The 22,628-nt window shown below is 41.7% G+C and overlaps 1 protein-coding gene across 5 annotated transcripts in view; it reads left to right on the top strand.

Annotated features, from left to right (window-relative positions):
- The window catches only part of DLC1 (DLC1 Rho GTPase activating protein), a 568,238-nt gene that overhangs the window by 525,866 nt on the left and 19,744 nt on the right, over nt 1-22,628 (top strand). For all 5 annotated transcript variants that reach the window (XM_019526003.1, XM_019526002.1, XM_019526005.1 and 2 more), the window contains 7 exons: nt 849-930; nt 9,952-10,015; nt 13,132-14,555; nt 16,673-16,849; nt 18,841-19,000; nt 19,283-19,481; nt 22,208-22,421. In XM_019526003.1, coding sequence (XP_019381548.1) covers nt 849-930; nt 9,952-10,015; nt 13,132-14,555; nt 16,673-16,849; nt 18,841-19,000; nt 19,283-19,481; nt 22,208-22,421 — 2,320 coding nt within the window. The remainder of the gene's footprint in view (nt 1-848; nt 931-9,951; nt 10,016-13,131; nt 14,556-16,672; nt 16,850-18,840; nt 19,001-19,282; nt 19,482-22,207; nt 22,422-22,628) is intronic.

The raw sequence follows: 22,628 nt of genomic DNA, 5'->3' as shown, positions 1-22,628 counted from the left end.
GCTGTTCCTTATTACACAAATACTCCATGGCCAGAAAAAAAAGGACCTGTGCTGTTCCTACAGTAAATTCAGAGCCTTCTGTATTGTTTATACATCCCAAACTCCCAGGATCTTCGGCACCAAGTTTGAGCTGAGCAAGGAATGCAGGATCAGGACCTATGTGACATTCAGGAATCTGTTGAGGACAGTAAATAATATGAATTTGGCTGCCATTTCAGAGCTGTAGTAAATTATCAGAACTCAGCCAAGATTGGTTCCTCCTACTTGCTCTCCCTGAGTATTTATCTAAATAATCTTTTCGGGAATGGAGACAGCATAAGGCTCCCAGCAACTAGTCTTTTTTTTCATTTTAGTTCATATCGCTAATGTACAAGTGTCAGAGTGCTAAATAGCTTGATTAACAGCCAAAGGGATTTTGTTTTTCATGGTTTCCAAAGATTTTGGTTTTGCTGACCTTTTGCTTTGATGCGAGATGCATAAGCTCCATCAAAGCACTAACATTTGTTTTAAAAGAGACTAACTGAATCAGGCTCAGCTTCTGTCAAGCACGTGGCTTGCATTCAGCTTGTATGCACGTGCACACACTCTCTCTCATGTTGTTTCATCTTTGCCTCGCTCAGATTTTTCTTTCCATGACACATGAACTTTATCAGTTATCAAAGTTACATGTCAAAAGTTTCTGCTTGAGAAGCAAGCATCTTTCAAGACATTTGAGATTTGCAAGATGCGCAGTTTATCTTGGAGGAGATGGTTGCTTGCATTGAAGTGAGCTAGAAAGCTGATTGTTTTGAAATGATTTACCTTTGATGATAACATTTTTGATTGCTCATCTGTCTCAATTCCTACAGATCTCCTGTTCCCCATTGACATCACTTTAGTCAAGCGAGAGCATGACTTTCTCGATAGAGATGCTATTGAGGCCTTATGCAGGTAGGTGAAAAAATAGTTTATGTTTCAAAATAGAGTACTTTAACATGGAGCTATGAGCAACCTCATCTGAATTGTGTTAGTTAACCATTCATTTGACACTTTTTTATTATCTAGCTTGGGCAGTAGATATTTATGTTTATAAAATCAACTAAAACATGTTTGGGAACGGTAACAAAAACTTCACAAGAACTACTAGTAGACCATCTCTGTGGCCATATGAATTTTGCTTGTTCTGTTTACTTTTGCTACTTCTTCAGGAATTATTAAGACATAGTAGAATCAGAACCACACTGACTAAAACTATTTTAACAGAGCTGCAGCCTGGGTTCCTTCACAGAAATTATTTTCTTTGAACTTAGTTAGCCAAGCCAAGTAGTTACTCTCTTACAGTTACTACACAAGTAATATTTTTGACATCAGTGGGATAGCTCATGCCAGTAACTAATCATCAATATGAATGAAGCATTAAGGTTTCCCTGTTGTAAAATAGGGTGTTCTCTGTGCTGCTACACTGAATACAGTTCCATCCTCCAATGTAAGATTCCCCAACCTGGCAAGGACCTCCACCAAACAAACCTTAACCCTCCCCACTTTATCTTTCATATCTTTTAGCTAGATATGAGTAAATCCAATTTTTTTTTTACCTTTCCCTTCACTGAGGAGGTTCCACATTACTATCCAAATAACAGCTCCTATGATTCCATATGTGCAATGTCAGCAGCCTTCAGAGAATTAAAACCATATCCTGAAGAAGTTTGTAATTTTGTAGCAGTTCTTATTATACCACTGATGAATTTTGATGAGAAAAGCAGAGGGTAATCACAGAATATTAGGTAGTCCAGAACTTTCTAAACCAATGGTCTCTAATCTGTAGTTTGCAGGATATATGCTGTCCACTGTACCTTTTAACATTGCTGCCAACCAGTAAAAATGAAAATTGAGGTTGACAGCAAAGGGTGGTGTTTGCCCGATAGTATCGCTCATGGGCCAGTGAAGGTTTTAAAGTTGAAGTACAAAAAAGGAAAGAGAAAATCCTTTCATATTATCATATTTTATCCCTGGGTATAAAAATAAATCATATTAATGAATGCACCATGTTCATGATCCTGTATTGCACTCAAGACACAAAGTAAAACTTGATGCATCTGATTGCCCATTTCTATGCTCTGGAATCTGTAGTTATTAAACAGAATGCACAGCAAAAATGTTGGGTTCCCAGAAGTGTAGTCTTTCCTTGCCAGGATTTAACCAAATATAGTCAAGCCAGTATATTTTGGCTTCATTACCCTCCTGCCTTAGTATTACTTTAACTTAGATTTTTAATTCAGGAACGTGGCCGAGTGTCTGTTACTGAATGAAGGCAAAAATATTTCCTATATTATGTTATGGTATTCACTTTTAATGTGACCCCTAAAGTAAAATACTACTTTTACACTGTCATCAGCGTTGAGGAAAATTTGCATGTCTTTTGGGAATGGAATCTGACCACACAGTCTTATGATCAAAGTAAGTCAGTCAAGAAGGTGTAGAGTTCTTGTGAAAGTAGTAAGGGTTCTAGATGTCTGGCTATTGTTAAATAGCCTAATCGTTTTAGGGTCAAGTTGGAACATACAAAGCAATTTGCAGGGTATTCCGTTATATAAGGACCAAGACTCTAATGTGCTGTTTTGAAGTCCTTGTAGTTAATCAGGCAGTATTGTACTAATGAAGAACATTTTGATTTTAATTTTAAACTTTTGAGGATATTTTCAGCTCTCACCTCAAAATGAAATCAGAACAACTCCAGGGGCCAACTCTGAGACCCAAATTTAGCCTGAGATCCTGTTGCTCCATATCAAAGGATCACTAAATTATTTCTTGCTTTTGGATCTCTTTGCATTCTCTTGGTTAAATTTTTAAAAGCTAATTAAGTAAATTTAGCTAAACTACCCCTATGTAATACCATTTAGAATAAATGAGTTTTGCTGTTTCTTCCTGTTTCTTTTGTTTATTTTGACTCATGTTACAGATACTCTTTACACTTTATAATGATTATTTTGGAAAGGGCTCACAGTTCCTGTCACTAAGTCTCGGCTGAAATCTTGCTAGTTGGGAATTCTTTTGCATTTTCAGCAGAGTTCTCTCTTAACACCCTGATGCATTTGGTGGTAACAAAGTAATGAGAACTCAGTGTGATTTTCTTGCCCTCTGATAAGAATATACTTTTCCATGTCAATTAGTGCTCTACTGCAACCCTGTTTGCCTTTTTTCAACATGTTGCAATTTAGAGACAAAAGACATGAAATTGAAAACTGATCAGAATGCTTGATTGATTTTGTTTTAAAACATCTGCAGCATTTCAGAAATCTTGCCTAGAAAATGCATGCACAATCTAATAAACATTGATCTATAATGCAAGAAAAACAGTGAAATGTCATGGCAAACCAGTTGTGGAAATGTGATTAGCCTGTTAATTACTGGGGATACTGACTGCATAATGTTCAGATGAAACTAGGTCATGAAGCGCAGTAATCTAAAAGACTGTTCTCAATGAGGTACAAATTTCATAACAGACTACCACATTTTATGCATTTCTGAGCAACCACTACACTCAGGCAGAAGAGGCCAAACATCCTAACACTTCCATCTCAGTGTTTCCCAATCTTTTGATACCTGGGGCACACTTTATTTCCAAATCTAAAATTGGTGACATACCACTCATTGGTCCAAGGATCCAGTCCACAGGCCCCATCTCACTTTGCTGAGTTGGCCCAGCCAGGACCCCATCCAGCCCATTTTTCACAGCACACTGCTACCACCATGGCACACCCTTTGGGAATCACTCTTCTAGCCAGCTAGAAAATAGCTTTACACAGCTAGTATCTGCAGGGCACAAAACTTCTGAGATGCACATGCATCAGCATCAGTGATCTGTGCATAGCACCGCAGCACAAATAAAAGTTTTGTCATTAAGGGCTCCTATAGATGTATGGGGAGCCTGGTTCAATGGTCTGGAAATCCAGTGTGTCAGAGCACAGAAATTGATGTGCTCCAGCAGGTTTTTGTGTCGTATATCAGTGTCCCTGTGCTGAAAAAATGGCAGCAGGGCACTCTGAAATAAAACAGGTTCAATGAGGTTTAGTTCAAAGCACCCCGCCACCATTTTTTCAGCATGGGGATACTGATGCACATGACGTGCAGGTGCTTTTAATTAGTATGGCTTGCTAATTAAAGCTCCTGGCACTGCATTCCAGGGCACATGTAAAAATGCCCTAAGTGACTACTTAATAAGCATGAACTAAAGAAAACCAAACATAGAAAATAAATAAAAATGTTCTCTTTGTAGTATTTAACAGCTTTTCTTCATGACCTGCATTTTAAACAGCCTAGGAGCTATATGCAGCTCCTGATCCAAGGTTTGCCATAGGCGTAGCTGGACAAGAGAGATGGATTGGTTACTTAATCTTTTAGCCTAGTTGACTATAGCATATCAGCTTAAGTAGAGTTTTCTGCTCTTATGAGATTTTGGTTTGGAGTGAGCCTGCCTCCATTGCAAGCTGAAACATGACCCAGTAAATGGCAGACAGGTAATAAATACACCTTCGAAGCTGGCAGAGATTCATCATTGAGATATGGGCATCACGCACAAAAATCCTGTTACACATGCAATATTAATGGCCAGGAACCACTAACTTAATATAGAAGAGTGGTCCCTATTTTGCCCTCATTTACACCATTCACAGGTATAACTGGCAGCAGAGTTTGCCCTAATAGCAAGGACCTATCAAAGGGTTCGGCTTTCAGTTCCCTTGGGTAGCTTCTAAAATCTCAGCCTAGATTTTAAAATTAAATCTGAAATTAAATTGTAGCATTATTCAGAATAAGATTTTTATTTTAAAGAAGGCATATCTAATGCACTAGGTTGTCAACGCTTTTTTTTTTTCTTTCTGTGTCTGGCCAAATTTTAAAGCCAGGGAGAGTAATCACATTTTGCAGTAGAGACTTGCTAAAGCTTCACAGGTAAAACTCCAAGCAGACAGCCTGGAGTTGGGCAGGACTTTCCCTACACTTGGAACTTTTGACTGTTACAGGCCAAGCTGGAGTTGCATACCAAAACTGAAGGCAAGACAACTCACTCTACGTTGTGGCTGCTTACAGAAGTTTTTTTTAAAAAGTGCTTTTCTTTAAACTCAGGCACTCCCATGCTGGGCCCAGCACATGTCCAAAAGAAACATCATATTAGTTGGACCTGGCTTGCCCAACATCTGTATAGATCAGGCGCTGCAGTGGGACTTTTTTGGTGCTTTTATCTAATAGCTGATTGAATCAGCTATTAGATAAAAATGCCAAAAAAGCCCTGCTGAAGTGCCCGATCTATACAGGTGCTGGGGAGCCGGGTAGAGCTAATGCACTGCTTCTTCCAGTAAAGACTGGGTTTTGGGGGTTTTTTAACATCTGTAATGAGCCTATAGTGCCACCCCCCTTCCACACATCTGTGCCAAAATGACAAGGAGGAGAAAGCTGCCTGATTAGAATGAGGAGGAGATAAAAACAGGATCTACATATGTGGAATTGAGGGAAGGAGCTGTAGTGTTTTGAGACAAGGAGATTGAGCGGAGATATGCACCTAGAACTGTAATCCTGCAGAGGGAGAGAGAAACTTAGATTCAGAGTTTAGATAGGGGAAGGCCACGGCTTGCTGAGCAAAGACAGGGAGTAGGATGGGGAGGAAGACTGGACTGAAAGCAGAAGGGCCTTGATTCAGAGGGCATAGAGTACAAGTGGTCAAGCTGGTGGAGGCAAGAATGAGTAAATGGACTGTGCCTACTAGACCATGTGCTTCTCCAGCATCTGAAACTACAATTTCCAAGTCTCTCTGTACCTCTGCTGGCAGAGGCACAGCTGGAGGGAGGCAGAGGTGGTCCATTCCAATTTTTGTCTCGGACCCCTACGGTGCTAATCCACAGAGGGTGACCACTCACTATTCCTAGCAGTTACTCCAGCAGCTGAAATGACAGACATTTGTGTGGTGGGTTTGCAGGTCCTAGCCCTGCTCATGAATCGTGGGGGTGCCATCATGTTGAGACAAGAAGGGATTTATGTTTTTCAGGGCGTTTTCTTTTCCTTAACTAAGAAAGTAGCAAACATTATGTACCAAGGACATTATTAAGGTCACAAAAGTAAGTACGCAAACTTTAGGACATTTAATAAGCTTGCCTGGGCAAGCGAGGTCCAACTAATTTGGCTCAATTTTATGATATAATCTTGAATTAAATAATCACAGAATATATTTTCCACCCTGCACCAGACTTGATTCAGGGATGTGTGCTGAAGGAGGCAGTTGTCTATAGGTTCTCTGGTTCCTTCACTGCAGATATTGAAAGATATGGAGTGAATGGGACTTGGGGTTCCAGGAAGGGAATAAGCTGTCTTCCTGTTTAAAGCTGCTGAATGCTGCTCAGAAGAATTCAAGTCTATGCCTGCATCTGCCACAATCTTCTGCAGTGTTCAGCAAGTAATGTAAAATCTGATTTTCATAGATGGTCCCTGCTTTGGATGCATAGGTGGATAGGAAATATATAGTCTGTGGTTTTTATATAATATCTAAGACATATTACCTTGATGTGAGGACTTTTTGAGTCAAAGATGACACCTGGTTACAGGTCTGAATGACGGGATGACAATGACATTGTCCGCATTTATCCACGTAAAGGGATGCAAGACAGAAGATTACGAACTCTTGTAGCCACTTCGATCTTGAGCTGATATCTGTGAGAAGATGTTACAAAGATTTCCAAAGACTAGTTTGGACAGGAGACAGGTCCAGAGATGTCGATCTGTTAGAGATGGTAGTTGAACTTAATTAGGGAATGACATTGCTCAAGGGTAAGGCACAGTGTTGAAAAGAAGAATTGTGAGTGAAGAGAGAAATAAATGCTGTCAATTGTTAATTAAGTGAGCACTGTTTAACCTGTGCATTGAATGAGGTGGAGTGTTGTGGACATGCAGTGTAAGTGTATGATCATGCTGTTAAAAACTGTAGCTTCCCCTTTTACATGTGCATTACAATACACAGAGTTTCATTAAGGCAACCTTAATTCTAGTGTATCCGGGTTTTTGTTTTTTGTTTTTTGGTGGGTTTTTTTGAATGCCCAATTTCAGCTTTAATAACATTCTCTTTGTTCAGTTCTTCTGCTCATGGATATATAAACTGTTATTTAGTGAGACTATTCACAGAGTAAGGCACTGTTCCGCTTGCATAAAGGTTTTGGTATCTAATCTGTTGTAGATTGGATAGTTATTAAATGAAATGTCCAAACCTGAGACAGTCTCTACAGAGCATCTACAATTTTTCCAGAGGAAACTGGTTGTGTCATGAAAACATGTCGGATCTGTAACAGAATTTTTACATGGCTGGTTGTTCTTGTAATTGATCTAGTTCATAAGCAGCTGATCTTGACTTGTATTCAGATTCATTTTTGTTAGATGTGGGTTGGCCTTTTGCTATCTTTTCTTATAGGGGTCCCTATGGAAACAGTCTCTACGCTTATCTCTCACAGCTGTCCCAGGGCTTTATTTTAAATAGGAGGCTACAATATAATCTTTATGAAATAAAAGACACCCTTATCAGGCTGGCTTTATATATGTTTTCTCTGCCAGATCAAAGTGGTTGGGTGGTTAAATGCAATAAAGCTGGAAGTAGATAAAAACCTGCCATGGAGATTTAGCAGCAGCTTTTTTCTGTACAGAAGCCCCAGTACTGTATTAAAAAATTATTATATGAAACTTAACTGAAGCGCAGGTTTGTATGCAGAGGGTTAGGGCTAAGGAGTTTAAAACTGAAGTCTTAATTAGACCAGCAGTAACCTGTACTCCACCAGGAGACATTACCGTAAAGTGTGGTCTGGGTTACTAATGTCATCCATGAGATTTCAGGTTGTTCTTTTGTGAAAGGTTTGTAGTTTGATTTAGGAATTTAAATATTTTAAAGGTAAAGGAAGAGGTTCTCTAAATTTGTAGGGACCCACACACACTTCCCCCATGGTGTGCAGCCCCCACTGCCTGGCAGCAGCAGCAGGTGGGGAGGTCAGGATGCTCGTGCCCAACACAGCCATGGCTCCAACCAGTGCTGCGTGGGGGGAGGGAGCAGAGCTTGCCTTATCACCAGGGCTCTGCTCCCCACACCTGCAGCTTCAGCTCCCTGACTCCCAGCTGCACAGGTCCCCATGCTCTGCTTAGTGTGGAGGGAGCCCAGCCCCCACTTCCCTGCTGAGTCTAGCATGGGGCTTCCTCTCTGCAAGTGTGGAACTGCAGGCACACGGCATAGGGCCCTGGGGAAGCAGCTGCCCCAGCAGCCAGTCAGCAACCGGGGGGGGCGGGTCTTCCTGTGACCGATTTTGTGCTGCTGGCATTTCCGGGCCGGAGCAATCAGCCGCAAGGGAAACCTCCCCCTCCTCCCCCCCCGGTCAGTGCGATCAGCTTCTCTTGGCGCCCCCACTCCCCAGCTGGCACTTTCAGGGGGGCATCAGTGCTCTTGCCTGCCCTCCCTGCCTGTCACCCAAGCGGGGAATGCTGCTGTCAGGGGGTGCACGTGTACCCCTTACACGTTACCACTGGCAGCATCCCACAGTGCCCTCCCTCCTCCCTCCCCACCCCACAGTGATGGGGGAGAATCAGGGGGAAGAGTCCCCCTCTGGGGCCAGGCCGTCTCACAACGCCCAGCTCCCCACCCCATGGTGGCAGGGGGAGGAGGAGAGAGAAGGGCTCCCCCAGCACCGAACAGGGCCCCACTCCTGACCCTGCAGTGGTGAGGGAGAGGGAGGAGGGGGAGGGTCCCCCTCTGGGGCCTGGCAGCCCTGTGTGCCAGGATTGCTCCAGACTGTGAGGGAGCGCTGGGGCCTGGCCACGACCCCCTCCTCAGCTCAGCTTCCCTGCAGAAGGGAGAGCTGCTTTAGCACCTCCAGGCTGCTGGCTTGAGCCACTGCAGGCATGTACCTGCATTTCCTGAATAGAAAGGGAACATCTATCCACTTGGAAACTGATTCACACTCTGCAGGGTAGACTAACCTGCAAAGATTGTATCAATTCAGGCTCAGGCTCTTTGAATGTCCCTAGCCTAGGAGTTGAAAGTGAATGATTTTGCCCCAGTGAATCATTGGCCCTATTTGCCAACTAAGTATGGCCAGGTGGCTTGGCAAGTACTGCAGGCTCATGCAGTATCCGTTGAATTGCATGTAGGCAGTGGATCAGTCGTCTGTGAGAGCATTGCATAGACAGGCACACATAATACCTTGAAGTATGCAATATAACAGTTAAAAGTGCATTCACTGGGAGCCTGGTTAATTATAGCTGCTGTACTGTTACCCAGCAATTGTGGGGGCGGAGGGGGGGTATTTTATTTTATTTTCTTAGAGCAACATTCTTAGATATGAAAGAAACTGTACAGCTATGAGAGGAGGAACACAGTCTGAGCCTTTTTTTCCCTTTCCTTTTTTGAACAGATTAGTGGAGTTGTCCTGGGGCTGTAGTGAAAATAATTCTATTACACAGCACAAGAACAAAATAGGCACCTGATGTGTGGAAAATTAGTTTTCCTCTTTGAGGTTTTGGCTCATAGGGTAAAAAATTAAAGCAACAGCAGGCTGCATCTCTCACACACAGATTCAAAGGAAAAGCACTTTCTTTGTACCTGACTCTCAGTATGTCAGGGTAATATGTTTGATGTTAAATAATAACTTTTAGCAATTCTTAATTTAAAGTCACTTCCAGCAGTGGTTTTCTTAAGGTCTTCTGAGTGTTCATGCTTGCCTCAGATTTGGGGAAGGTTGGTACATGTTCTTCTACCCCCACCTTTCACAAAACAAAAGTCAGCTCAAGCAGTGGTTTAATAATTAAGCACAATAAGTGCTAATTGAGGCTCCCCTTGTGGCTATCTGTATGCAAAAGAGTTTGGAGATAGCCTTCACAAAAGCCTTTTAATTGACATAGCCAATGTCACAAGTCACACGCCCATACTTAATGTTGTGTTTCTTCCTTTCACAGGCGCTTAAATACGTTAAACAAATGTGCAGTGATGAAGCTAGAAATCAGTCCACACAGAAAAAGGGTAAGTATTGTTTAACACCCTATATTATAAGCCAGTAATAAAGATTGGCTTGTTGTTCACATAATCTACCTGAATGTAAGCTCCCTGGACAAGACCTGGCATTTTCATAGCAGCAAAGGATGCCTTAAACTTGCCTTCTTTTTCATAGAGTAAGGATAGCAGAGTCTGACCCTGTATGTTTAAAAAAAAAAAAAAAAATTATTTGTGCAGCTAAAATTTTACACACTCTGGGCTCAGTTATGAAAGATGCCAAGCACTCTCAACTGCTATTGTCATGATACTGGGTTTGCTGACATGATGCACTCTCTTGTTTTCAAACATGATTATGATGAATAAAGGTAGCTGACATGATCCTGACCAGTTTGTACTGAAAGCATGCTCAGTGTCATCTGGGCTAACTTGAGTCTTTTCAGCCACACTGGGTTACTGCACAGTTTTCTAATGTAAACAACTCAGTGGGAGTTTCTTGGTCTTTCAAAAAGGAGGCCCAGCAGTTTGCAAGATTGGGCCTACTCTTTCTTTGTTTTTAATTGTTTAAAATACTAATCAGAAGTAATGCAAAGCCTCAACTAGCCCTTAAAATAGCTTAATTTCCCTATCATTGTTACAGTGCAGCTTGTAGAATTTCTTTGTGGTTCACCAACAATTTCTTCATTGTAAAGTTAGCAATGCACTCAGTAAGATAGGATTTAGGAAAAGCTCAGTCGTGCTTGCTTGGTTTTCAATTGCGAAGTAAAAATAAAGGTGGTAAGACTGTAAAAATGTTGTAAACCTAACAAGGTTCCTGGCAAAGGTAGTATGACAAACTTCCTGTCAAAAGTTTTAGTCATTTCTCTGCAGTCCCCCTTGAAAAGCTGGCTAGCAGTCTAAAAGCATGTCGGCATGCTGAGAAGGCACAGCAATAGATCCAAGTCCGAAAAGTCAACAGTAGTCAATGATGTCCCCCTGAAAGGGCAATTGCAGATAAAGATGACTAAAGGTATGGAATACAATGCTTAACAAAAATGCATACAAAAGCCCTAAGGTCATTCACTAGCTCTACGTTTTTCCCCCCTCTATCAGTTACTGCTGCGTAGCAACCAGGATCCTTCTGAGATATCATATATACAAAGTGTGTGCGTCTCTTTTTTTAAAAAATAAATAAATAAATAAAAGGTGGAGCGGAGGCATAGATCATAGGATTGTAGTTTTACAACTTCCCAAAGATTCCTATTTCTCAAGATCAGGTCTCTCTGGTTTCTTAACGGCAGAATGAGCAATATTTTTATTACAGATGGGCCCACCTCCAACTTTGGATCAGAAGCCAAAATTCTTCAGAGTTTGGATCACAGGTTTTGGTTTGGACACATTTCTGGTTTTCAGTCAAGTGTTCCAATATGTGGAATTATTGTGACTAAATTCTGGTTTTTGACTTTACTGAGATAAAAAATGACTCTGGAACCTTGTTTTCAGCAGGAAAATTACATGTTGCTTAAAAAAGAAGTGTGGAAGTGGCTGCATCTGAACATTGTTTTCTCTGCTTCTACCTTGCCACTGGATCATGTAGCACCGGTGTGGCTGCTCTCACTGTCAGCTATATATGATTTGCTAGTACACACTTTAATTAATAGGCAAACCTCTGTGTTTTTCCTTGCTTGTGAACAGAATCATTAGGTTGCAGTATCAGGACAGTAGAGAAAATGACACACTGCACTGTCTGCTTCAGATGTCTTTGATTATACATATACATAATGTCATTGTGTCTTTGATTATGCATATAAGTACTTTGTTTTACTTTTGTCCTTACGTTGTAAGGTCTCTTAATAAGACTATCAAAGAAGCTGGAACTAGAAATATTGATTTGAGTATACAGGAATGGAACACTTAAAATAATAAATTTATCATCTGCCAATGAGTTAATTATTATTGTACTCCTGTTCTACAAATTGCTGATTTTGGTTTTTTTTAGGAGGGTGCTTATTTCTTTCTTTGTTTGTTTTTAAGTTAGTTCCATTTAATTTAAAATGGTTTATGGCACGCACTGGATTATGCTGCAGGCTTGGCAGACTAAACTTGTCTGTTGCAATTTCCTAAGTATGAAAAAAGGTGGATTCTGCATTTGCATGGCGCATTTTTAAAATAGTTCCTTTGAGTTCTGTCCTTCCAGTCTATGTCACACACTGTTTTCCATGTAAATGGAAGGGACGTGTGTTGGTCCTGGAAGATCAAGTACCTGCAAGTATCAGATTTTAAAAGGTTGAGGCATAAGTGACATATGTTGAAACGTGCTCCCAGGCACCCCCCAGACACCAGGTATAATCAGTGGAGACGTTACTTGCAGTTTACTCATTTTATACACTGTCAGTTGGCTTTTGCTGCTCAGCATCTATGAAGTAATGTTAAAATTGCCTGGAGCTAGTCTGAAGTAGAAACTTCACAGGACATTCTTTAAAAAGTAAGTTGCTGAGTTATAGGGGGAGGAAAGGACCAGGTAAGAGCCTGGGGCCAGTAAACTGTGGCCGTGCAATAGTTTTTCTTGCTATCTGATTAGTCACAGTTAGAAAAAACGCTTAAACTTCAAGGGTGGGTAAGGAATTAAGCTACTACAACTCAAAATGTTTGAAAGCATCTCTTTAATTGCAAACGGGAATATAAACACAGAGCCACTGTCAACAGAGAGGAACACTGGAGAGAATCCAGAGGAAGCCCTGCCCCTCGCTGACTCCAGTTTAAAATTTTATGCATGCCAGGAATTTCCACTGATCTCAAGGGTATCCACTGTGACCAATTAATTAAAACCTATGGATACTGGTGTTTGTAGAAAAGAGCAACTTAAGGCAGATTATATCATTTGCTCTGTCTTCATTATGTCGGTTAGACAGCTTCCTTTTTAATGAACCGAAACATGTATTTTCTTTTTTTGTTTTTAACTTTAAAAATATATATTACATGTTATCTTTAACTGTGATTTGGCTTTAAGGTTCAGTCTTGCTCCCTTTGAAGTCAATGACTCTTGAGATCAGCTTCACCAAAAGATCAGATAATTATTTAAATATAAAGCCTCCTAAAGTCATTTAACCATTAACTCTCCTGGGTTGCGGTCGGTTATACCTGATAGACCCTTTCTCTTCTTCCAGAGTGAAGATTCCGATGAAGATGAGCCTTGTGCAATAAGTGGGAAATGGACTTTTCAAAGGGACAGCAAGAGGTGGTCCAGGCTGGAGGAGTTTGACGTTTTCCCTCCAAAACAGGATTTGAATACCCCCTCCCCAGAAGCTCATTCCCTGACCAATGCGGCTAGCCACGAAAGCGTCCTGACAGACCTCAGCGAGCGCCAAGAGGTGGCTTCTATTCACAGCGTCAGCAGCACCAGCAGCCACCAGCCACCCCCGCAGAGTGAGACAGCTACTACTAGAACAAACTCTGTTGCCAGCGTTTGTTCATCAAGCAATTTCATAGCAAATGATGACTCCTTCAGCAGCCTGCCGTCGCCTAAGGAGCTGTCTAGCTTCAGCTTCAGCACGAAAGCCAATGAAAAGAATGCCAAGTCCAAAACAAAGAGCCTGTTAAAGAGGATGGAGAGTCTGAAAATCAAGAGCTCTCACCATGGGAAAAAAGCCCCTTCAAAGCTTGGTCTTATTATCAGCGGGCCCATCCTGCAAGAGGGCATGGATGAAGAGAAGCTGAAACAGCTTAACTGTGTGGAGATTTCTGCTCTCAATGGCAATCACATCAACATACCAATGGTACGAAAAAGGAGCGTCTCCAATTCCACTCAGACCAGCAGTAGCAGCAGTCAGTCCGAGACGAGCAGCGCTGTCAGCACGCCGAGTCCTGTCACAAGAACACGCAGCCTCAGTGCGTATAATAAGAGGGTGGGCATGTACCTGGAAGGTTTCGACCCATTCAACCAGTCGACATTCAGTGATGTTATGGAACAGAACTTTAAGAACAGGGGAAGCTTTGCAGAAGACACTGTTTTTTTTATTCCTGAAGACCATAAGCCTGGCACCTTTCCCAAAGCCCTCTCCAATGGTAATTTCTCCCCATCAGATGGTAGCGCTTCTGTGAACTGGAGAACTGGGAGTTTTCATGGACATGGCCACCTTACCCTTAGGAGAGAAAACAGTGGGGACAGCTCCAAGGAACTGGGCATTGGGAAAAGGCGCAACTCTTCCAGCTCTGTGGGCAGTCGCATTAGCATTTATGACAATGTACCAGGCTCAATACTGTACTCCAGTGCAGGTGATCTGGCTGACCTTGAAAATGAAGACCTCTTCCCAGAACTGGATGACATCCTTTATCACGTGAAAGGGATGCAGAGAATAGTAAACCAATGGTCAGAAAAGTTCTCGGATGAAGGGGACTCTGATTCAGCACTAGATTCAATTTCTCCATGTCCTTCCTCTCCAAAGCAGATTCATCTTGATGTGAATAATGATCGAACAACACCTAGTGACCTTGACAGTACAGGAAATTCATTAAATGAAATGGAGGAGCCCTCAGGACTGCAGGACAGAAGGGACTCTGGCGTAGGAGCATCACTAACACGGTCCAACAGGTCAGTTCTTTGGGTTCTCTCACTAGTACCAGTTAAAGCCTTAGCCTGGCAGAAGCTGGGAGAAGGAAAAATAAGTGACTTTTACAAATCATTTGGAAAAATTATGGCTGGGAGTAACTCTATTTTTTGACTTTTAAACTAGAGTTGTTCCTAAGCCACTGTAAAATAATGAACTTATTTGTGTAGTGTGCCAGCCACCACTGAAATGGAACCTTCTGTGCACTGCAGAGTTATTTTCCCCAGACGCATTAAAGCGGTTTTTCAGAATCACTTTTTGAACTGAAAACAGTGTAGGGGAGGAGCACAGAATGTCATGATCCAATCTATGCATTATCCAGGATGCAGATGTTTGGGCACCTGCTCTTCCAAATTGCCTGTGCTCTGTTCTGTGACAGTAAAAAGTCAAATCCTTGATTTTTATAACTTGATTTATAATCCTTGATTTTAAAACATGTCGCTTCTAGCAGCCCAGTCCCCTTAATAATATGCTGAGGCATTAATTCCATATGAACAAAGAAGAAAGTATGTTACTAAACTCACTCACTACAGTGCCATGGGGTTTTCTTAGGGCTGCCAGAGTTGTCTCAGTTGGCTTTGAGTGCTCAGGTGGTATGGCCGTGCTGCGTCTGTGCTACAGATAGCAGTCAGCCAGGATCTGGCTTCATGGGGTTGAAGCCAGATCATAGCTGATTGAATCAGCTTTAGCTAAAAGCACCAAAAAGCCTCACTGAAGTTCCCAATCTTTACAGATACCACAGAGCTGGGTCAAAAGCTGCTGCTTCCATTAAAGCACTTTTTTTAAAACATCTGCAAGCAGCCTGGATTCTGTTCCCAGCTTTGTCACTGGTGTTCTGTTTACGCTGGTGCAAGTCAGTTAGGTCTAGATTAGTAAAGATATATTTAGGCACTTTAAAGATACAGTGGGATTTTCAAAAGTGCCCAACTCCAATTAAAATACAGGGCTTTGGGCACCTACATACCTTTCAAGAATCCAGCCTTTAGTCAGCCTCAGTAATACCCCAAGAAGGGCTGTACTTGAATTCATTTAAAACCCTTTGAGAATTTCCGACAGTGCAAATTGTGGTAGTTAGTTCCATGATGCTGATTTACACCAGGCTTGCACTCCCATGTGCTCTCTGGGTATTTTATATTAGGTACACTGGATTAGAAGCTCCTAACCTGGGGTGGGCAATTATTTTGACTGGAGGGCCACTTAATGAGTTTGGGGGACCTGCTGAGGGTCACATCCATCTCTGTTGCTCTCTCTCTCCTCTTGTTCTCTTTCTTTCTCTTTCTCCATTCCCTCTCTCTAGAATCTGGCTGAAGCTGCAGTTTGCCAGGAGACCTGATGCTCAGCTGTGCACCCTGGCAGGAGCTCCTGCTGTGGCAGACAGGCTGCAGAGTCAGAACTTGCCCCAATGTCACAGCTGACACTGAACGCCCACCCAGCATAGCAGCAGCTCTTGCTTGGGTCTACAGCTGACCCTCAGGGCTCCTGGTGAACTGCAGCTTTGTCCATGTTCTGGAGGGAAGGGGGAGGGAGAGAGAAGACAAGAGAAGAGATAAGAGAGAGACGCTGCCACTGTCCCGGTGCAGTAGCAGCTTCTATCTGGTCCAGAGCTGACACGATTGGCAGGGTGGGCAGTGGTTCATCTGTGGATGCTGGTAGGGACAGGTTTTGCATCCAAGCTTCTGAACCTGCCAACAGAGTCCACAGCTGATGCCACTGCCTACCTGCTGTGGTAGAAGCCCTACTTGGGTCCAGAGCTGATGCCTGATGCTGCTGGGCAGAAGCCCACCCTCCCAGCACCACGTGGCAGCTGGAGTCACCTCTTGCCCACAGGTCAGATCCAGTGAGTTGGAAGCTGTCCACCCGTGGACTGGGTTGAATCTGCTGTTGTATCTGCCTGCAGGCTGTATTTTGCCCACCTGTGTCCTAATGCTGTATGTTAGGGAAATCTCAGAACAGAATGGATGTTACCATGCTGTTTATCAGAACAGTGTTCTGAAACACAACTGCAAACCTCTAGACCATTAGAGATCACGCTTTTGCTGTGTTTTCCACCTGTAACTTCCAAACAATAAATTGTTCTTTATGTTCCTTTCCTTCCCGGCAGGCACAGACTGAGATGGCACAGCTTTCAGAGCTCCCACCGACCCAGTTTGAGCTCAGCATCCTTACAGATTAACTGCCAGTCTGTGGCACAGATGAACCTGCTGCAGAAATACTCACTCTTGAAGTTAACTGCCCTCCTGGAGAGGTACACGCCTTCCAATAAGCATGGCTTCAGCTGGTAAGCAATTAATACCCTAATTGGCAGGCACCTAACTGTTCAACCCCTCAGGGATTGGCCACTCAATGAGAGAATTCAGGAAACCTTTAACTAACTTCCCCGTTCCTCATCACTTGCAGCTACACCTAATTACGACCTCATCCAGCCATGTCATTGCAATGTCTTTAGCATCTCAGGATATGAAAATCATCAGTTCTTTGTATCATTTTAATTTGGTTGGCTTCGTATGCATATTACTTGGGAGGCACAGAGCCACACAAAATGTATTTCAAGGCACATGATAGTAAATCATGGACTGTTTGTCTATGATGGGAGAAGTCTAGCTGGGATTCCCAATGAAAAAGACTAGAGATGCATTAAAACAATTTGTCTTTAGTAGGATGTACCTCTCTACATCTGAAAAAATAGTAGAAAAGATTTCTCCTTCTTTAAATTATTCTTAATATTTCATGACATAATTGTACTTCGTATTTACTGTAAAATAAGTTTCTGTATAATAGTAAGTGTTTTTCTTTCTTTTAAATAATTTGTAAACATAAAATCAATGCAATTTAGTGTTTTTTAAAACAAAGGATAAAAAAGATCTTCTAAATTGGAAACACTAGTAAGATTCTTGTAGCCAATAGTATTGAGCATTTGCTACACATGTAGTGTCTTTTGTCAGATGGCATGAAACAGAAACCCTCTATGTTTTCTTATCTGTCAGTGCAACCTAAGAAACCAAAAGGTGCAATAAATTTTTTCTCCCCTTCGTTCTCTTCCCTGCCACTCATCTGCCTCCTCCCTTCCCCAGGACTTGTAGTAAGTATTTCACTCCAGCATCAAAGTGCCTCCTATTCAAAGGCTGTTATTATGTGAGCCATTCTAAATACAGAACTTGTTTGTTCTGAAGGACAGAAATAAGTATTGACCGGTTATCCGTGCATGCTTCAGATTCTCGATGGGCATCGTAATGTGTTTTTTCACATTCCATTGCCGTGTTTTACAACAAAGCAAGTATTATTCACATGTATATCAATAATGCTTAACTACATGGAAATACAAATTGATTCTCTTTATTTTCTGTGGGCTAGATTAGGCATAAACACAATACATTGTCTGTTTATTTGCACTGTACATTGGACTATTTAAAAGGGTCTTCCCAATTTCTAAGACTGCTATATTCTGCTAGGCTTTGTATCCTGTGTTAACTTTCTCTTTCATTAACTAAATGATCTCAGCAGTTTCAGATTCCAAAGGGTTTTTTCCCTTCTGTGAGAAGAAAACAATACTAAAAATCTGAGTGTAAATAATTCTTTTTCAGTTTTAGTAGTTTTTTCCTCTGAGTAAAAAGCAAGCAGGATGGCTGCTTACTAAAACTATGTGTGCGCTGGCATGTTTGTGAGGGGGGTTGGGGGCTCAAAAGCAGGGGGGTCCCTCAAAGAGGTCATTTAAAAGAACTGAAGTTTCTAGCTGACAGACTCTAATGCATTACATCAGTTTCCTGCTGTGGCACATACTGGTGGGTGGTGGGCCTGGTCTGAGGGCTCTATAGAACAAGTGGTTGACATACAAAAAGTTCATTGTTTACATGCCCATCTTTATTGAGACCTAAAGAAGCTATGCCGTAAGAGGTTGTTGACCACAGGATTTATTTTGGCTCTTAGGCCAACCTGGCCCCTGCAGTTTTGCCCCCTTATTTACGTCATACTCATGTTGCTAGACTAGTAGTACATGTTAGCACTTGTAATCAATCTGTAGACCCTTCTGGATACTAAGCTTTTTCCTTGTAGAGGAGCTTTATTTCCCACCTTTTGGAATAGATTAGAGAATTTATTATTTCACAGCCTTTCCTAATGTTAATTCTATTAAGTGTTTCTGTTTCACATATATTTATAGTGCATCTTACAGCTGCTGGAATCCAGAATGCAGGAGGGAGCATGTATGTGTGAGCCAAGGATACTGTCCTAATGCCTAAGATTTCTGTCTTTCATTCCTGCTGTTTTAACCAGGGCTGTACCAAAGTTTATGAAAAGGATAAAAGTACCAGATTACAAAGATCGGAATGTGTTTGGAGTTCCACTGCAAATTAATGTCCAGCGTATGGGACAGCCTCTTCCGCAGAGCATTCAACAAGCCATGCGGTACCTCCGCAACCATTGCCTGGATCAGGTCAGTTTCATTTCACTGCCTTTGCACTGTAATCTCACCCGTTAAAACTTTGTTATTAATTAATTGTCACTCTCAAGTTAAATCAGAAGCCCTTACTTGTGTCTTACTTTTACGTGTTCCAGCAGTATTCTTACTGAAGTCGATGAGAATTTTTCATGAGTAAGAACTGCAGGGTTTGGAGCAAGCAAAGACTGAGGGATCTGCAGTATAGTTAAAGACATCCCTGCTAGATTTAATATGTGTGCTTTGGGATTTTTGTTTTTAATATGTAAACACATGTAGGTTGGGCTGTTCAGGAAATCTGGAGTCAAGTCAAGAATCCAAGCTTTGCGCCAAATGAATGAGAATTCAATAGACAGCATTAACTATGAAGGACAATCTGCTTATGATGTGGCGGACATGTTAAAGCAGTACTTCCGTGATCTTCCAGAACCACTCATGACCAACAAACTCTCAGAGACCTTCTTGCAGATTTACCAGTGTAAGTCTTGATTTCTCATGTTAAGTAGAAAATCAGACACGGATTTCAAAGAAATATGTGTCTTCCTGATCATTCTTATAAATGTCTAATATGTAAAGCTAAGGCTGAACTGCCAAATATTCTTCCACAGACAAGCAAGCTGTGTGATGATTTTGGAGATGAATGGCACTATTACTATCCTGTTTTTTCTCTCCTTTTTTTGAAACATCCACTATCTGTCATCCGCCTCTTGCAAATACCTGGTTAGCAGAGTCTTTGGCTTCAGTAAAAATTGAAGTTCATTCCAAAATTACTGAAATTCTTTAGAACATATCTGGCCAAATTTGCAACACACTTTAATCATGTTTTAGTTAATGGTCAACAACCACTTCTGAAATGTTTTATCATTCCCACTTCAGTAACTCTCACCCCTCTGCATAATTGGTTGGAAGGAAAGAAGGGATGATTGGCAAAATTAAATGTTTTGATGGCTCAATTGTCAGAGCTTCTAGAAAGAAATGACAAATCTCTATAGAACTACAGATTCACATCCCAAGAGGGAGATTTCCCTTCATTTTTGCTGACTAAATTGAAGTCTGTACAGATTGCTGTACATTGTTTGGTCCCTTTTGACTGGCTACAAAACAGAGGCTTAAATTTATTACTGCAAATTCCCCTTACAAGGCTCATCTCTATGAAACATTTACTGCTGAGCTGCCTAATTAGTTACACATGTGCCCCTATTAGGGTGCATGAAACTAATAAACTCCAGAGCAGGCTAGTACTTGTAAATACAAGTTGTTTTGTGCACAGCAGCATGTGTGTAGATGCTGCCTGGCTGGTTTGGGGCACAAGGGTGCTTCAGTGCAGGGACTGCCTGCTGGCTCACCCCACACTGAAACACCCTTATGCCCCAGCCAGCCCTTCCACAGCATACTGTGCCCAGTTGGGCTGCTCTGACCAGGCTTAGTGTGCTGCTCACAAATAAACTCCAGAGTAATAAGCATGGAGTTTATTCATGCATATTAATTGCACATGTAGACATGCCTACACCCCCCCCCACCCCCCACATGTTGCCAGATTACAAATTGTAGGAAAATCCCAGTTTATGCAGTAAGTAAGAGTAGATAAATAGCTTTAGAATCCCTTGATGTCCTCTGGTGGCAAAACCAGTACACACAAACCATGCTTCCTTGTGCTCACAGGCTCCAAGGCAGTACAACTTCAACTGTGCTGTGCAGTGAAGTACTGTTCATTCTGTCCATCTGAATTCCTGTGGTGATAGCTGAGTGTCTTACATCACCTAGCACCTTTCCAAAAGCCTTCCTGGGGGAATTCCACCACACTGAATGCATGTCTAGAAAAAACTTAACGATGATTCAGCCAGCTTGTGTATGTGTGTGTTCACATGCGGGTTTCTAGCAGAGTGCAGGTGTGAGAAGGGAATGGCATGTCTTCCTTGCCTCAGGCTTTTACCACCTCCTTGCACACTGAATACCTGTGCTGCAGAGATGCTTCAAGATGCTTAATGCCAAAGGTTTAAATCAGTGCTGCAAAAAACTAGTGCTTTTCCCCCTCTATCCACAGGGGCAGGACACAAAGGATGGCTTGGGCTAGAAGTTTAAGCTACTCCCCATAGACAGCAAAGAGTTGTCAGAAGTGACTGTAAATTTTGCTTCAGTGTTTACAGCCAGAATTCACCTTCCCTTTGTTCTTATGTACCATACTATGCACTGGCTCTGGCTTTGCTTGGGTTAGTAAACCTCTTGAGCTTACTGAAGATAAAAGATGATACGTGTGTATGAAGAAAGGTATTTTACAACACTTTTGTAAAAATGTCCCTTATATCCTTACAACTGGGACCTAAGCCCAAAGCAATCACAACTGAAAGCAGTGTGAGAATTATATACTAGATATTCAGCCAAGTCTTCCTTCAGCATGTTTTTGTGGTGCTAATGACAGTGTTAGTGCCTGACGATGATTCAGATCCTCAAGTTGTCTTTAAAGGTGGCTCATTGGCATTTGCTTTATGTGAAATAGAGGCTGGTCTGGGTTATTTCAGTATTTGTCCCTTTCAGTTTTTTGTTTTTGTTTTTTTTTTTCAAAAGGACAAGTCATAATTTCCCAATGGAGGTGTTTGTTGTCAGTAACCATGGAGCTGTTTAATGGCACGGGGCCGTACCACTGTGACTCTCTTTTTCCACTGTATGCCTTAGAAAGAGCTGTTCAATAAGGCAGACCTATGTGTTTGGTGAAGCATTTTTCTGCATAATTTACTACCAATTTATTTATTTAATTTTTATAGCTTTGTTAATTGCATTGCCCTTACAAACTTTTTCAGTCTTAAGAATTTTTTTTTCTTTTGCTGGAGTCTTAAGTTGGCTAGACTTTCTGTTTGCTAATTCACCACCTATGTCCATCCAAGTCAGACTTCTGCAGTTAACAGTCCTTCTAGCAGGAATGGGTAGTTCTTCGAATTAAATTCTAAAATTAACTCTGGAGTAAGCACAACTCTTTTTTTCACTCAAGTTTTTCTCCAGGCAGGAAATAACTGAGGGTAGTTAAGCTGGTGGCAATAAAAAGGGGGGGAAAAAATCCTTCATGTTACCTATGAATGGTATGTATCCTAAAGGAAATCACTTCAAACTAGAGTAAAAAATGTGAAGCCAGAGTTTACTTTGGGAAGTATTCATGCTGCGTGTGTGGAAAATCAATGAGCTGATGAGAGAATTGCTAATATTATGCAGATGTGCCGAAGGATCAGCGTCTCCAGGCTATTAAGGCTGCCATTATGCTTCTACCCGATGAGAACAGGGAGGTCCTACAGATTCTGCTTTATTTCCTGAGTGATGTCACAGCTGCAGTGAAAGAAAACCAGATGACGCCAACAAACCTTGCTGTGTGTTTAGCACCCTCCCTCTTCCACTTAAATACTCTCAAGAGAGAGAATTCTTCTCCAAGGTACGCCTACAAAAATATAGAAGAATGTAGCTTTGAACTGCTGTTCCTGTGCTACTGTTTTTGGTATATGGTAGGCACTGGGATTCTACTATTAGCAGATAATAAAGAGTGCAGGGAAGGAATTTATTTCAGATGTCTTAGAAAACTTAGCAGCATTAGGCTGAAAATAAACATTGTATCCCCAGTCTTTGTTTTCTGTTATAGAGT

This window comes from Gavialis gangeticus, unplaced genomic scaffold (assembly GCF_001723915.1).
Source record: "Gavialis gangeticus isolate Ggan-Ray unplaced genomic scaffold, GavGan_comp1, whole genome shotgun sequence".
NCBI classification, from domain to species: domain Eukaryota; kingdom Metazoa; phylum Chordata; order Crocodylia; family Gavialidae; genus Gavialis; species Gavialis gangeticus.
Note: the sequence above shows the minus strand (reverse complement) of the source record. Positions and strands in the feature narration are given on the sequence as shown.